This window comes from Cetorhinus maximus, chromosome 2 (genome assembly GCF_964194155.1).
Source record: "Cetorhinus maximus chromosome 2, sCetMax3.hap1.1, whole genome shotgun sequence".
Classification (NCBI taxonomy): domain Eukaryota; kingdom Metazoa; phylum Chordata; class Chondrichthyes; order Lamniformes; family Cetorhinidae; genus Cetorhinus; species Cetorhinus maximus.
In genome coordinates this window covers 74,691,109-74,707,132 of record NC_135880.1, presented here as the reverse complement: position 1 = coordinate 74,707,132, position 16,024 = coordinate 74,691,109, and the positions used below count along the sequence as shown (strand labels likewise).

Below are 16,024 nucleotides of genomic sequence, written 5' to 3'. Positions count from 1 at the left end.
TGGATTCATATCTTACAGATAATGTCCCAGTCACCACCATCACCATCTCTGGATATGTCCTGTCCCACCGCAGGACAGGCCCAGCAGAGGTGGCGGCACAGTGGGATACAGTCGGGAGGGAGTTGCTCTGAGAGTTCTCAACATCGACTCCGGGCCCCATTAAGTCTCATGGCATCAGGACAAACATGAGCAAGGAAACCTCCTGCTGATTACCACATACCTCCCTCAGCTCATGAATCAGTGCTCCTCCATGTTGAACACCACTTGGAGGAAGCACTCAGGGTGGCAAGGGTGCAGAATGTACTCTGGGTGGGGGACTTCAATGTCCTTCACCAAGAGTGGCTCGATAACAGCACTATTAACCGAGCTGGTTGAGTCCTAAAGAACATAGCTGGAGGACTGGGTCTGCGGCAGGCGGTGAGGGAAAAACATACTTGACCTCATCCTCACCAATCTGCCTGCTGCAGATGCACCTGTCCATGACAATATCGGTAGGAGTGACCACCGCATAGTTTTTCTGGAGATGAAGTCCCACCTTCACATTGAGGATACCCTCCACTGTGCTGCACTACCACTGTGCTAAATGGGATAGCTTTCAAACAGATCTAGCAACTCAAGACTGGGCATCCATGAGGCGCTGTGGGCCATCAGTAGCAGCAGAATTGTACTCAAACACAATCTGTATCTTATGGCCCAGCATATCCCCCACTCTCCCATTACCATTAAGCCAGGGGATCACCCTGGTTCAATGAAGAGTGCAGGAGGGCATGCTAGGAGCAGCACCAGGCATACCAAAAAATAAAACGAATCTACAACACAGGACTACTTGGATGCCAGACAGGATAAGCAGCAAATGATAGACAGAGCTAAACAATCCCACAACCAATGGATCAGATCTAAGCTCTGCAGTCCTGCCACATCCAGTCGTGAATGGTGGTGGACAATCAAACAACTCACTGGAGGAGGAGGCTCCACAAATATCCCGATCCTCAATGATGGAGGAGTCCAGCACATCAGTGCAAAAGGTAAGGCTGAAGCATTTGCTACAATCTTCAGCCAGAAGTGGCGAGTGGATGATCCATCTCGGCCTCCTCCAGAAGTCCCCAGCATCACAGATGCCAGTCTTCAGCCAATTTGATTCACTCCATGTGATATCAAGAAACGGCTGAAGGCACTGGATAGTGCAAAGGCTATGGGGCCTGACAATATTCCAGCAGTAGTACTGAAGGCTTGCACTCCAGAACAGGCCGCGCCCCTAGCCAAGCTGTTCCAATACAGCTACAACACTGGCATCCACCCAGCTATGTGGAAAATTGCCCAGGTATGTCCTGTACATAAAAAGCAGGACAAATCCAACCCAGCCAATCACCACCACAGCGGTCTACCCTCCATCATCAGTAAAGTAATGGAAGGGGTCATCAACAGTGCTATCAAGTGGCACTTCCTTAGCAATAACCTGCTCACTGATGCCCAGTTTGGGTTCCACCACGGCCACTCAGCTCCTGACCGCATCACAGCCTTGGTTCAAACATGGACAAAAGAGCTGAATTCCCGAGGTGAGGTGAGAGTGACGGCCCTTGACATCAAGGCCGCATTTGACCGAGTGTGGCATCAAGAAGCCCTAGCAAAACTGGAATCAATGGGAGTCAGGGGGAAAACTCTCCGCCCGTTGAAGTCGTACCTAGCACAAACGAAGATGGTTGTGGTTGTTGGTGGTCAGTCATCTCAGCTCCAGGACATCACTGCAGGAGATCCACAGGGCTGTGTCCTCGGCCCAACCATCTTTAGCTGCTTCATCAATGACCTTCCTTCCATCATAAGGTCAGAAGTGTAGATGTTTGCTGATGATTGCACAATGTTCAGCACCATTCACGACTCCTCGGATACTGAAGCAGTCTATGTCCAAATGCAGCAAGACCTGGACAATATCCAGACTTGGGCTGACAAGTGGCAAGTAACATTCGCACCACACAAGCGTCACGCAATGACCATCTCCAGCAAGAGAGAACCCTATCATCGCCCCCTTATGTGCAATTGCATTACCATCATGAATCTCCCACCATCAACATCCTGGGGGTTACCATTGAACAGGAGCCGAAGTGGACTAGCCATATAAATAACAAAAACAAAAATACCTGGAAAAACTCAGCAGGTCTGACAGCATCTGCGGAGAGGAATACAGTTACCGTTTCGAGTCCGTACGACTCTTCTTCAGAACTAAGAAATATAGAAATGAGGTGGAATATAAGCTGGTTGAAGGGGGGTGGGACAGGTAGAGCTGGATAGAGGGTCAGTGATAGCTGGAGGCAAAGAAGAGATTGCTAAAGATGTCATAGACAAAAGGACAAAGGGGTGTTGACAGTGGTGAGATTAGCTGAGGAATGTGCTAATGATGACATTAAGGGTAGAAAGCAGGACAAGCAAGTGACAGATAGCCCTAGTGGGGGTGGGGTGGGGGGAAGGCATCGAAATAGGCTAAAAGGTAGAGATAAAACAATGAATGGAAATGCATTTAAAAATAATGGAAATAGGTGGAAAAAGAAAAATATATATATTAAAAAAATGTTAAAAATTATAAATTATTAGAAAAAGGGGGATCGGAAAGGGGATGGGGATGGAGGAGAGAGTTCATGATCTAAAATTGTTGAATTCAATATTAAGTCCAGAAGGCTGTAAAGTGCCAAGTTGGAAGATGAGGTGCTGTTCCTCCAGTTTGCGTTGAGCTTCACTGGAACATTGCAGCAGGCCAAGGACGGACATGTGGGCATGAGAGCAGGGTGGTGTGTTGAAATGGCAAGTGACAGGGAGGTCTGGGTCATGCTTGCGGACAGACCAAAGGTGTTCTGCAAAGCGGTCATCCAGTCTGCGTTTGGTCACTCCAATGTGGAGGAGACCGCATTGGGAGCAGCGAATGCAGTAGACTAAATTGAGGCAAGTGCAAGTGAAATGCTGCTTCACTTAAAAGGAGTGTTTGGGCCCTTGGACGGTGAGGAGGGGGGAAGTAAAGGGGCAGGTGTTGCACCTTCTGCGGTTGCATGGGAAGGTGCCGTGGGAGGGGGTTGAGGTGTAGGGGGTGATGGAGGAGTGGACCAGGGTGTCCTGGAGGGAACGATCCCTGCGGAATGCCGCCGGGGGGCGGGGGGTGGTGAAGGGAAGATGTGTTTGGTGGTGGCATCATGCTGGAGCTGGTGAAAATGGCGGAGGATGGTCCTTTGAATGTGGAGGCTGGTGGGGTGATAAGTGAGGACAAGGACAAGGGTGAGGACAAGTGGGTGGAAAACGGTGGTTGACAGGGCCCTCAATCGTGTCCGGCCCATCTCCCGCGCATCTGCCCTCACACCTGCCTCTCCCTCCCAGAACCATGATAGGGTCCCTCTTGTCCGCACTTATCACCCCACCAGCCTCCGCATTCAAAGGATCATCCTCCGCCATTTCCAGCATGATGCCACCACCAAACACATCTTCCCTTCACCCCCCCCGGTGGCAATCTCTTCTTTGCCTCCACCTATCACTGGTCCTCTATCCAGCTCTACCTGTCCTACCCCACTTCAACTAGCTTATATTCCACCTCATTTCTATATTTCTGAGTTCTGAAGAAGATTCATACGGACTCGAAACGTTAACTGTATTCCTCTCCGCAGATGTTGTCAGACCTGCTGAGTTTTTCCAGGTATTTTTGTTTTTGTTTTTGTTTCAGATATCCAGCATCCGCAGTATTTTGATTTTAGCCATATAAATACTCTGGCTATGAGAGCAGGTCAGAGGCTAGGAATCATGTGAAGAGTAACTCATCTCCTGACTCCCCAAAGCCTGTCCACCATCTACAAGGCACAAGTCAGGAGTGAGTTGGAATACTCCCCACTTGCCTGGATGAGTGCAGCTCCCACAACGTTCAAGAAGCTTGACACCAGCCAGGTCAAAGCAGCCCACTTGATTGGCACCACACCCACAAAAATTCACTGCCTCCACCACCGACGCACAGCAGCAGCAGCATGTACCATCTACATGATGCACAGCAGGAATTCACCAAGGCTGCTTTGACAGCACCTTCCAAACCCAGAACCACTTACCAGCTGGAAGGTCAAGGGCAGCAGATAGATGGGAATACCACCAACTGGAAGTTCCCTTCCAAGTCACCCACCATCCTGACTTGGAAATATATTGCCGTTCCTTCACTGTCACTGGGTCAAAATCCTGGAATTCCCTTCCTAACAGCACTGTGGGTGTACCTACACCATATGGACTGCAGCAGTTCAAGAAGCTCACCACCACTTTCTCAAGGGCAACTAGGGGTGGGCAATAAATGCTGGCCAGTGAAGCCCACATCCCATGAATGAATTGAAAAAAAGGACAAAGTCGTCAGGGATGTGTTTTCTTGTGGAGGAGGGTGATGGCTGCAAGACAATACATGAGCAGAAGATTAGCTCTAACAGGGCATGCTGGAAGTAGGAAGGAAATAGAGAAAAGTGTATTTAGGTCTTGGGTAGGGGAAATGTTTAGTTTGATGGACAAGGGAAAGAGGGTTGCTATAGATTTAAAAGATCTTCCAGCTCATTCTCAATTATAAATTCGGTTTAACTATACTTTAAAATATTTTATGTTACAACAGCAACATTTCTAATTTCAGGAAAAATAAAGGATCCTCTAGCACACCAATTAAGAAGATCATTTTACAATTAAACTGATTGTGAATTGATTGCTGCTTCAGAAGTGCAGATGAGACATGGATCATACCTACAGAAACACAGACCAATTGTCAATTTATAAAATGCAGGATATATGCAAGAAAAATCTGTGAAAAGACCCACCTAAATTCCTCTCAAGCCACTGATGTCCTTCAAACAGCTGGTCAATCATTGCATAAATATGTGTATTAGCCTCATCAGTCATCACCCAGCCCCCTGTTGTTATTTCAAACTGGCCCAGTTCACAAAGCCTGGAAAGAAATAAACTGAAAGTTTAGAATTTCACAGCAAGCATACACATTGTGAAAATTAAATGGTGCCTCTATGGCCATGGTTTAAAAAGACAACTAGTTGGGGATTAAGAAATACTTATCAAAACATCTAAAAGATAGCAAGTGCATGTGGTTTGATTTGACTTCTAAAACTGTTTAATTATGAAGACAAAGTAATCCTTAAATTATCTGTCAATTACATTGCCAGTGCCAGAGGTGAGGTGAGAGTGACTGCCCTTGACATCAAGGCAGCGTTTGTCAACTGTGACATCAAGGAGCCCTAGCAAAACTGGAGTCAATGGGGATCAGGGGAAAAACTTTCCTCTGGTTGAAGTCATACCTCGCACAAAGAAAGATGGCTGTGGTTGTTGGAGGTCAATCATCTCAGTTCCAGGACGTCACCGCAGGAGATCCTCAGGGTAGTGTCCTCGGCCCAACCATCTTCAGCTGCTTCATCAATGACCTTCCTTCCATCTTAAGCTCAGAAGTGGGGATGTTTGCTGATGGTTGCACAATGTTCAGCATCATTCGCGACTCCTCAGATACTGACGCTGTCCATGTCCAAATGCAGCAAGACCTGGACAATATCCAGGCTTGGGCTGACAAGTGGCAAATAACATTCAAACCACACAAGTGCCAGGCAATGACCATCACCAACAAGACAGAATCTAACCATTGCCCTTTGACATTCAATGGCATTACCATCGCTGAACCCCCCACTATCAACATCCTGGGGGTTACCATTGACCAGAATCTAAACTGGACTAGCCATATAAATACTGTGGCTACAAGAGCGGGTCAGAGACTCGGAAACCTGCGGTGAGTAGCTCACCTCTTGACTCCCCAAAGCCTGTCCACCATCCAGAAGGCACAAGTCAGGAGTGTGATGGAATACTCTCCAGTTGCCTGGATGAGTGCCACTTCACCAACACTCGAGTTCAATACTTACTAGGATAAAATACACATCTTGGTTGGTACTCCATCCACAAACATTCACTCCCTCAACCATCGATGCACAACGGCAGCAGTGTGTACCATCTACAAGGTGTACTGCAAGGACTCACCAAGGCCCATTAGTCAGCACCTTCCAAACCCACAACTGCTACCATCTAGAAGGGCAAGGGCAGCAGACACATGGGAACACCAAACCACTCACCATCCTGACTTGGAAATATCTCACCGTTACTTCACTGTTGCTGGGTCGAAATCGTGGAACTCCCTCCCTAACAGCACTGTTGGTGTACCTACGCCACATGGACTGCAGCGGTTCAAGAAGGCAGCTCACCACCACCTTCTCAAGGGCAATTAGGGATGAGCAATAAATGCTGGTCTAGCCAGTGACACCCACATCCTATGAATGAATAAAAGAAAATTCTGCAATCCAATGCAAATAAAGAGCATGGCAAATCTAGCAGAAGTAATTTTTATTGATTTTATCTCCCATTATGTACAGAAAAATAATATGCTCATAAGAAATTTGTTATACATTTTTAAGAAGTTGATATTTCTCCTCCTTGCTACACCACTCAGAAAACCCTGATAAACCCATACAACTAGATGGATGAGCCACATGATAGTAGACCTTCAAACAAAAAATAATCTACTGTGGATCACCTTCACGGAGCACTTCAAATAGTTAGGTCCATTCGTTTAAAAGAATTAAAAACTTATGAACTAGAATTTCAATATTCATTCTTCAGTCTTGTTAGTAGCAAATTGAACGTAAAAAGTCGGTCCAAACAAAACAGGGAGGTATAAATAATATTTTATGCATTAAACAATCTAAAACAGAATGAGGTATAAACCTAAGGATGTACAATTTACCTAGTAATCTACATTTGACTGAAGATATATAACAAAAAACGTGATTGCTTCAGTATATTAAAATCCACCACGGACACAATAGAGGTACTGTACAAAATGGTAATGATAGACTTAAGAACACACACTACTAACGCTATGAACACAGGATAAGTGAAGTCCACATCACATAAGTTTTATATATTTTCTACCATTCACAACTTGATCTGCTATTGCAGATATAAAAAAATCCTGTACAGTGCAATCCACTTATTAAAATCAACTATAATAAAGCAAGATGAAATAAACAAAAGGCTGTTTGCACAAGTATTTAAACAGGCAAACATATACATATTATTAAAATCTTTATATCCTGTTACGCGTCAATTTGTCTTATGGAGATTAAAATATGAAATTGTTTGCACAACTAAATCTAGCGATGCCAGCGCAGTGACACTTTTAATAGGGATTTCCTATTGATGTGACAACCTGGTGTACTAGAATAGTATAACTGTTCGAGTCTGTATGCAGATACAAAACAAACACATGGGCCTTTACTCAGAACTCTGACTCCACATGGATCTTTTCCACAATGATTTATCTCTTCAGATAAATTATTTTGAAGTAATTTTAAATTTAAAATTTAAATTTGAATTTGGCATGTAATTGGCAAAATGCACAATACGCTGCACATGGTGCCTGTTTTTGAGGTTACATTGAAGTTTCCACATAAACTCATTAGCATATGCCCAAACATATGGGAGGGAATAATAAGGAGCTCACAAGAGTGGGAAAGGTGGTGTGCGGGGTGATTGAATTAGGCAGGAGCCGTAATTTCGACCTCCGGACAGCATGTTGAGATTCAGAGATAAAATCAGTGGCATGTTTGCAGCATGTTTGGCCTCACGGCAGCCTATGGTGGGTTTGTACTTGTAATACATTTACATGTCATAAATACTCATTAGCTTGAAACATTTTTTAATAAAGTCTAACCTTCAAGATAAAGTCAGCCAGGCACATAGCGTGCACTGGTCGGCTTTGTACAGTTATGTGCGAGGTCAGCGGTTTTCTTTGTCGAACTCTACAACACAAGGGAAGAGAGGAGGAGAATGGCAGCTTGTACGGAGGCTCGGGACCAGCAAGGGTGAGTCAGGAGTGAGGGGGTTGGGGTCAGGGGCATGGAGATGGGGAGGAGGGATCCAAGGGAGGACAGAGGATGGGGTCGGGGGCATGGAGGAATGAAATGGGGAGGATCTGGCATCCTGGGTGTGGTGGGGACGGTCAATCAATGTAAGAAAATGGGGCCCTAAAGTGTGGGGTCAGTACTGTCCAAATGTGCGTCCTTCTCAGGGTGTTGACTGACAGGGTCCTTACAGGGCTTTGAGTTCACCAACATTTCAATTATCCCTGCTGAGAGTGAACTCGGACAATGTCCTTTAAAATGTATAGAAGGGAGGTACAGCTGAGCCTGCAAATTCAACCATGTCCCACAGAGTGGCGAGTACAACACTAGACATTAACAGGAACATTCAATAAAGAGTGAACGCAAAAACACAACACTGTTTCTTCCACAAAAAGGAAATATCCCCAACTCCTTTGTAACCATCAATGCATGTTAACAATTAGGCATGCCAGTACATTTAGATTTCTGATTAAGCTGACAAATATTGATGCACACACATGACTAGAGTGAAACTAATGTGATGTAAATGATCTACAATTGAAATTTAAATTTGAAAAACACTCAAGCCATCCATGCGCTCTCAATAAGTCTTATGTTAATGGCAATGGAATTGGACAGGAAAGTTTAGGCCGTGATGCACAATCTCCCTGTTTGACCAGGAGGTTCTTTATAGCCTGACTGTAGCTGCAACATTGTTAGCTGACGGCAGGTTTCACCACTGACCAACACCCTCACCGCTGAGGAATCGCACATGTTTCTCGTGCATGCCGCCAGCACTTTAAGTTTTAATTGTAATTATGCATGGAAACAGGAAAAAGCAAGAGAGTGGAAATGGCGCATACTTCCTGTTCTGCTGTCAGGAACACCATGCCACTGACAAAAGAACACCCACAGAATCTCCTAAATATCAGCACAATTGCTCCAAGACTGACACACAGCATCCTCCAGCATCATACTCATGAGTAGAATTGTGAGAAAATGAGTCATTCAGCATTTGACAGATTGATGCTCTCAGTCCTACTTTTTTAATTGGCTTCAATTGACTGTCAATTAACTAATTGCAGTAGCAGAGCATGACACGAGAACATAAGACTTCAACTGACTTCTGGTCACAGCTTGTATATACCAAGGTAGATCAACTGACTTAATTTTGGCTAATTTAAAATGAAACTCTTTCGAGTTATCAACAGTCACAGATTACAACTCTTTCGAGTACAATCACAGTTCTTGGTTTCCGGGAGTGGGACATGAACCCACAACCCTTTGATTCAAAGGCGAGGGTGCTATGAACTGAGCCACAGCTGACACTTTTGAAGTAATTATAGCAGCAACAGAAGGAGAAACAGATCTGCCCAGGATTCAATCAGCTGTTGCTCACTGCAGATTCCTGTAAGCACAGGTATCTATGCACCCAAGTATCTGGGTACAAATTGAACACCCCGAACATTGGTCACAATTGGCAGAAATACACCATTCTAACCTAAGGCCATCAAGAGTTTTGTGGATGGAGACTGCTGTGGACGTATGATTTCTGAACAAGCATAAATGATGACAGAATATCCTGTGTAAAGTAGTTAAGGGTGCAACTCACTTAGCACTTAAAATTCCATTATCTTTAGCGCTATTAAATTTGATTCCATCAAGATTATACTTATATTTGCATGTAAGTTATGTGGAAACTCCAGGCTTATTTGATCTTTCAAATTTCATTTATATTAAATATAAATGTTGTAATTTTACTGTTCTTTACCATTCCCTATTGTTTTATCATTTGTAGCCTTTCTCTGCAACTGCCCTATAAGCCCTTTCTGCTGCCTGCCATGGCTTCTGTTCTGGATGTGGTCTACCTCTCTCTTCCATCCATGAGCTAATTTGGCCTGTTATGTGCATGCACCCAATTTTGGTCTGTAGCGATTTACCTACTGCTGCTGGCTGACAATCCACTTGATTCTTGCCTTGTTACCTCTAACTCGGCACAGGTCCTTAAAGCATTGGCATCTCTGACTGCCTGACAATGCTCCTATTTTCATCACCCTCAGCTCCATTTCCAATCAATCATCCACCTTGCTGTACACCTTGGCATTCCTCACAGCTCCCCCTTGAGTCTTTGAGGTCAGATTCCATACATAAATTCCCCAACGCAATCGGGTTGTTAATTTATTTTGCCATTTCAGACCCTAGTCAATGATGGTTTACATCTTTAATTAATTTTGCTAAATTCTAAAGATCCAGTTAATTTAATTAATTTTGTCAAGTTTCTCGGCAATTGATTTCATTCATTTTTGCCACCTCCTGCAATTTTATTTAGTTATATTTCTCTCCAGTCTGTGTAAGGATGATATAATGGTAACATGGCGGTAATGTTACTAGCTAGTAATGCAGAGGCCTGGATTAATATTCCTGAGACATGAGTTCAAATCCCACTATAGCAGCTGGGGAATTTGAATTCAATTAATTAAATAACATCTGCTTTAGAAAACCAGTCTCAGCAATGGTGACCATGAAACCACTGGATTTCAAAAACCCATCAGGTTCACTAGTGATTTTGAGGAAATCTGCCCTCTTTCACCCAGTCTGGCATATCTGTCACTCCACGCTCTCAATGGTTGTCTCTGAAATGGCCTAGCAAGTAATTCTGTTGCATCAAAGTGCTACAAAGAAGTCAAAGAATGAAGCCAGGTGGACCACCCAGCATCGACCTAAGCACTGGATATGACAAAGACTCACCCAATGCAGTCAACCCTGCAATGCCTCCTCACTAAGATCTGAAGACTTTGGAAGAGCTGTCCTCTAGTCAAGCAACAAATGCTCAACAAATCATACCTTTTATCCACAGTTCCAAATTCTTTAACCACTATCCTTGGGTATGCCCACTCCCACTGGCAGGTCAGATCCACCAGAGGTGGTGGCACAGTCAGAGCCAGGGAGAGAAATCATGGGCACTGGTGTTTCTCCTGTTTCTGGGGCCCTTATTTGCTCCCACCCTGTTTTAACCCTTCGCCTCACACCCTTCAGATACCCAGAATTGGAAACCATAGTCACAGTGGGGTTGAATTGTTTTATATAGTTTTAGCAAAACTTCTTGGCTTTCGTACTCTATGCTTCTATTTATAAAGCCCAAAGAAAGCTTAGATTTCAGTATGATACACTTTACCAACCACGGTTTTGTCAGACAATTACACACAACTTGGTCATTCATATTATGCAACCAGCTCCGCTTCTTTGAACCTGGTCCTATGCAATTTCTGGACAGCAAAATCCAAAAGACTTGAAGCTCAAGCACCGCAAACAACAATCCAATGTACAAATGAGAATACCTTGAACTAATAGTGGCATATTTTATTGGCGCATGACTCCCGGTTTCACTTCCAAGTTTAAAAAATAGCAACATTGTTAACAGAAAAATTATACTTTGCATTGAATGATACATATGTTTTCATTTTAAATTGAAACTAACCACATTTACAAATGCCCAGCATGGATCATATAATAGGAGAGCAAAGAACTGAGGATGTTGGAATATAGATATCTGAAGATATATAATATAATAGAAGAGAATATAATAGAAGATATCTGAAATATAAACAGAAAATGCTGGAAATACTCAGCAGGACAGGCAGTATCTGCAGAGAGAGAAACAGAATCAACGCTTCAGGTTCACGATCTGCACCGGTTCTGATAAAGGGTTAGTGGCCTCTGTTTCTCTCTGCAAATGTTGCCAGACATGCTGAGCATTTCCAACAGTTCCCGTTTCCATGGAAGCAAAAATAACACCTTTTGCCAGCCCTCCAGAAGCAATCATACTTCTTGTGCGCCTCTCAATCCTCTTCAACAAAAACCCAGCAGTAGCTGTCTGGGATCTGATTTGGCACAACATTAAACATAAATTTCAAAAAAGGTTATGAAGAAAACATGAACATTAATGTCAAAGCAATAAATTCATAATTTAAGAAAATGAGTAATTAATATAAATGAGCATTAAAAAGTGCCAAACAGCACGTTGCTGTAGGTTTTAAGGGGTATCATAAAAGAAGAGGGATGTAGGGCAAAATTTTCCGTGCCCGCTGGCGTCAGGCATGCTGGCGGCGTGAAGAGACAGTATAGCGAGAAGGCCAGAAATCAGCTTCACCACATTGTCCGCGCGGCTCATCGATGGCGGGCCGTGTTTCCTGCCATCAGATGTCGGAAACTTCATTGTAATACAGCTGCATATTATTATAAGGCCTACCCACATGAATCATCCCCACCCTTTGGATCGTCCGCCCACTCACACTGATGTGTTTCACAACAGCATATATAAGGCATGCAATTGGCAGGCTGCACTTTGAGGGGAACTTGGAGGTGAATAACGATGCGCAGCGCTCACGAGGGTCGCTTGTTGGACTTCAAGGTTGAAGCAAATTTGGGGGGGGGGGGGCGCGGCAAGGGCTGCCCTGCAGTTGAGGTGACTTGGTGGGGGGAGCAAGCACTGCCCTGTGGTTGAGGCGCATTGGAGGTGGGGGCAAGCACTGTCTTACGGTTGAGGCGACTTGTGGGGGAGCAAGGGCTGCTCTACGGTTGAGGCGCATGGGGGGGGGGGGGGGGTGGCAGGGCAAGGGTTGCCCTGTGGTTGAAGTTAGTGCACAAGCACATGCAGGGTATGGGGTAGGGAAGCAGCCACGCATTAGGGGAATCTTGTATAAAGTGACCTTTTGTCCGCAGCTGAGACAATTCAGATGCAGCGGAGTTGGGTCTCTAGCTTTTCTGCTCACTCAAGCAACGGAGGGGCATGCAAGTGCCAACAAGTGCTCCAGAGTTTTTCACCCCCTGGGCACAGCCTGCAAACTAGTGTGTGTTTTAGCGGACTATAGAACAGTTAGACGACTGCGCACATTCTACAATCTCCTTGCTAAAGCTGGTTGTGGAGCTGTCACTGGTGGAAGCGCTCACAGCAATGTCATCATGCTGGTTTAGACCAGTCTCCCCCATGGTTCAAGCTAACAGTGCAACCTTGCAGTGTGGGTTAGGAGATGCTTGCACCTGAGCTGAGAGCACACCAATCGATCAGATGGGAGTGGGGCGGGTGTGGTTGGGCTTTCGGGCAGCCACACAGCGCATTAAACTCTAGCTATCCAAGTGGTGGCCAGCACTCTCTGGGAAGCATCAGGTCAGACTTAACCAAGAAAGATTCTTAGTATACCCAAGCTAACCCACACGCCTCTCTCTTTCACCCTGCAGAAGGAGTACATCAGGAGATTGGAGCCTGGTGAACTAGCTCTATGCCTCATGGCACAGAGAGAGCGGAGACGATGGAGAACAGAGCGACGGAGGCAACTGGCTGTGCAGAGGGAAGAGCGGCACCCTCAGGAAGCAGGGGCGGATGGGGCTCCCGCACATGCTGCTTAAGGGTCCATAGACGCCGCCCTTCATTCCTGCAGATGACTGAAACCAGTGCCGCCGCAGATTGCGCATGTCTAGGGAACTGGTCGGTCACATCTGCCAGCTACTGCAGGATTTGGCACCTCAGGGACATGGAGGGAATCCACTGCCTGTGGCCGTGAAAGTGACAGTAGGGCTCAATTTTTACTCCAGTGGCTCCTTTCAGGGCTCCACAGATGATCTCTGTGGGATATCACAAGTTTCCACTCATAAATGCATCCATGATATCATGGATGCCATCTTTGCGAGGGCACACAACTTTGTGCATTTTGCCCGGGACCAAGAGAGCCAGGATGCAAGAGCAATTGGATTTGCCCAGGTCTCGGGTTTCCCACAAGCTTGACTGCACCCATGTGGCACTCAGGACTCTGTCGCAACAAGGGGTCAACTATGTCAACCATAAGGGCTTCCATTCACTGAATGTGCAGCTGGTGTATGCCCACCACAAATGCATCCTGCAGGTCTGTGCATGGTTTCCAGGGAGTGTCCATGACCCCTACATTCTCAGACAGTCACAGGTCCCTGACGTCTTCCAGGGTCCACAGAAGCTGCAGGGTTGGCTCCTAGGAGACAGGGGCTACCCGCAGGGGACGTGGCTGATGACATGTGTGCAGCAGCCTCAGACTGCAGCAAAGCAAAGGTATAAGGCTCATACTGCAACTCACATCTGGACGCTGAAAATGAGGTTCTGGTGCCTGAGGTTCTGGTGGAGCCTTTCAATATAGTTCACAGAGGGTGTCCCACATCATTGTCACCTGCTGTGCCCTTTACAACCTGGCACTGCAACGGGGAGAGAAGCAGGCTGAGGAGGTGGTGTAGGAGCTGAAGGTCTCCTCTGATGAGGAGGACGTCAACAATGATGAGGGTGAGGAGGTCCTCGAAGGCGAAGACGATGGCGATGAGGCATGATGGCGATGAGGCCCTCGCACTGGCCAGACAAGACAGGCTTGCTTGGGATGCCCTCTTAGCTACTAGATTTGTGGAGGATGATGACAACATGCAGTGAGGAGAGACCATGGATCCTAATATTGCATCTATGAATGTTTGACTCCACTCTGGCTTATGGCAGTGCACATACCCTCTGTGATAATGCTCCTGTCATTGAGAGACAGTGGAGGCCCTAATAGTTGCTCAATTGCAGGAGGATGATGATGACATGCAGTGAGGACACTCCACAGATCTTCACATAGGCTCTGAGAATATCTCACTCCCGTCTGTCCGAGGGCAGTTCGCTTACGCTCTGCGATCAGGATCATACCATGGAGAAGCAGCCACAAAAATTTAAAAGCACCTGATCCTTTGTCCGCCTTCAGCACCTGGGCCCTTCAAGAGAACAGCGTCACTGGTCACAGATGCTGAAGAGATGGGGGCCAGCCCCACCTTAAAGGTAATGAGAACACACAGAGAGAATAACAGAACTCTGTGACGCCTGCCCACGACATTCTGGCAGCAATGACAAAGGAGTTCAGCCCACGCAGCAGTGCAGGAGCGACATCCTAGACCAAGGTCTCCATGGCAGATGCCATCCTACCAGTGTTGGCCTCAGTGTGTTGGCACGCCAGCGCTATCACCACAGCCTGAAGGCGGATGGATTCCTCCATCATGCCTTGCAATTTGAGGAATGCAGCGGACATCCCTTCCCAATGTTCCTAAGCTTGCCTTTGCAGCTCCAGCAACTGTGACATGACCAAGTCCAGAGGCTCATCATCTGACTTGGACTCAGCAATTTTCTGGCCTCCAGCAGTGCTCCGAGTGCCAGGGTAAGTGCAATGAGCTCACCAGATTGTGATCCCGAGGCTGCTCTAAAGCTATGTCCCACCGAGGTGTGTGTCTCTGCGCTGGTGGAGTGTGTGGGTGAGTGCTGTTATGGACTTTCAGGGAGGATTCCAGCGGATTCCTCTTCTGAGCCTCCCTTGGGGCTTGATTAGAGGCCCTGGGTCATGGACTCTCTTGGCAGTTTCCCAGATGTGCCTGCGAAAGCAAGGAGAGATAATTAGTGCTTGGCTGTGGCCTGTGAAACAGGACACATCACTCACAACATGATTGTCTGATCGATGTTGCACTGCTGAAATCCTCACTTGGTAGAGCACTGCCAACCTCATTGTAAGCACAGGAATGGTCCAGATCCCCGCCGGCCAGCTGGATGGCTCTCTTTTCAAAGTCTGTGAGAACCTTGATTTCAGGCATTTGTCCACCAGTCTGCAACCTTTCCCTTTTGTTGTGTGCTAGCTTGTCCTGCATGAATAGAGATGGAGAGGATGTAAGCAGGATGCCTGCCAGGCCAGATGATAAGTATGCCTGGCATCTGTGGATGGTGAGTGGTCCCATGGACGAGTTGAGGACAATGAAGGTGTGCGTGAATGGTGATGTCCCTTGAACTGGCAGTGAGTGAGGACCCTGCGGATGAGTGATGGGTTTGTGAGTGTGTGAGTTGAGAGTGATGAGAAGAGTGACTTACCCTGGCCGACCGGAGGAGGTAATTCATCCTCTTGCGGCACTGGGTGGCTGTCCTCTTTTGCAGGGCATTGGCAATGACCACCAATGCCACCGCATTCCAAGCCGGATTATTGATGTTGCTGCCCATCCTGTGGCCAGAGCAGGAGTAGAGGACATCACGGCAGGCCTCCACTGCGTCCGAAAGGTGCTTGAGGGGCGTGTCATTGAAT

At 46.4% G+C, this 16,024-nt stretch overlaps 1 protein-coding gene across 4 annotated transcripts in view; it reads right to left on the bottom strand.

Moving 5' to 3' along the window:
• Positions 1-16,024, bottom strand: part of man2a1 (mannosidase, alpha, class 2A, member 1) — a 273,921-nt gene that overhangs the window by 194,516 nt on the left and 63,381 nt on the right. For all 4 annotated transcript variants that reach the window (XM_078566067.1, XM_078566076.1, XM_078566084.1 and 1 more), the window contains one exon: positions 4,809-4,936. In XM_078566067.1, coding sequence (XP_078422193.1) covers positions 4,809-4,936 — 128 coding nt within the window. The remainder of the gene's footprint in view (positions 1-4,808; positions 4,937-16,024) is intronic.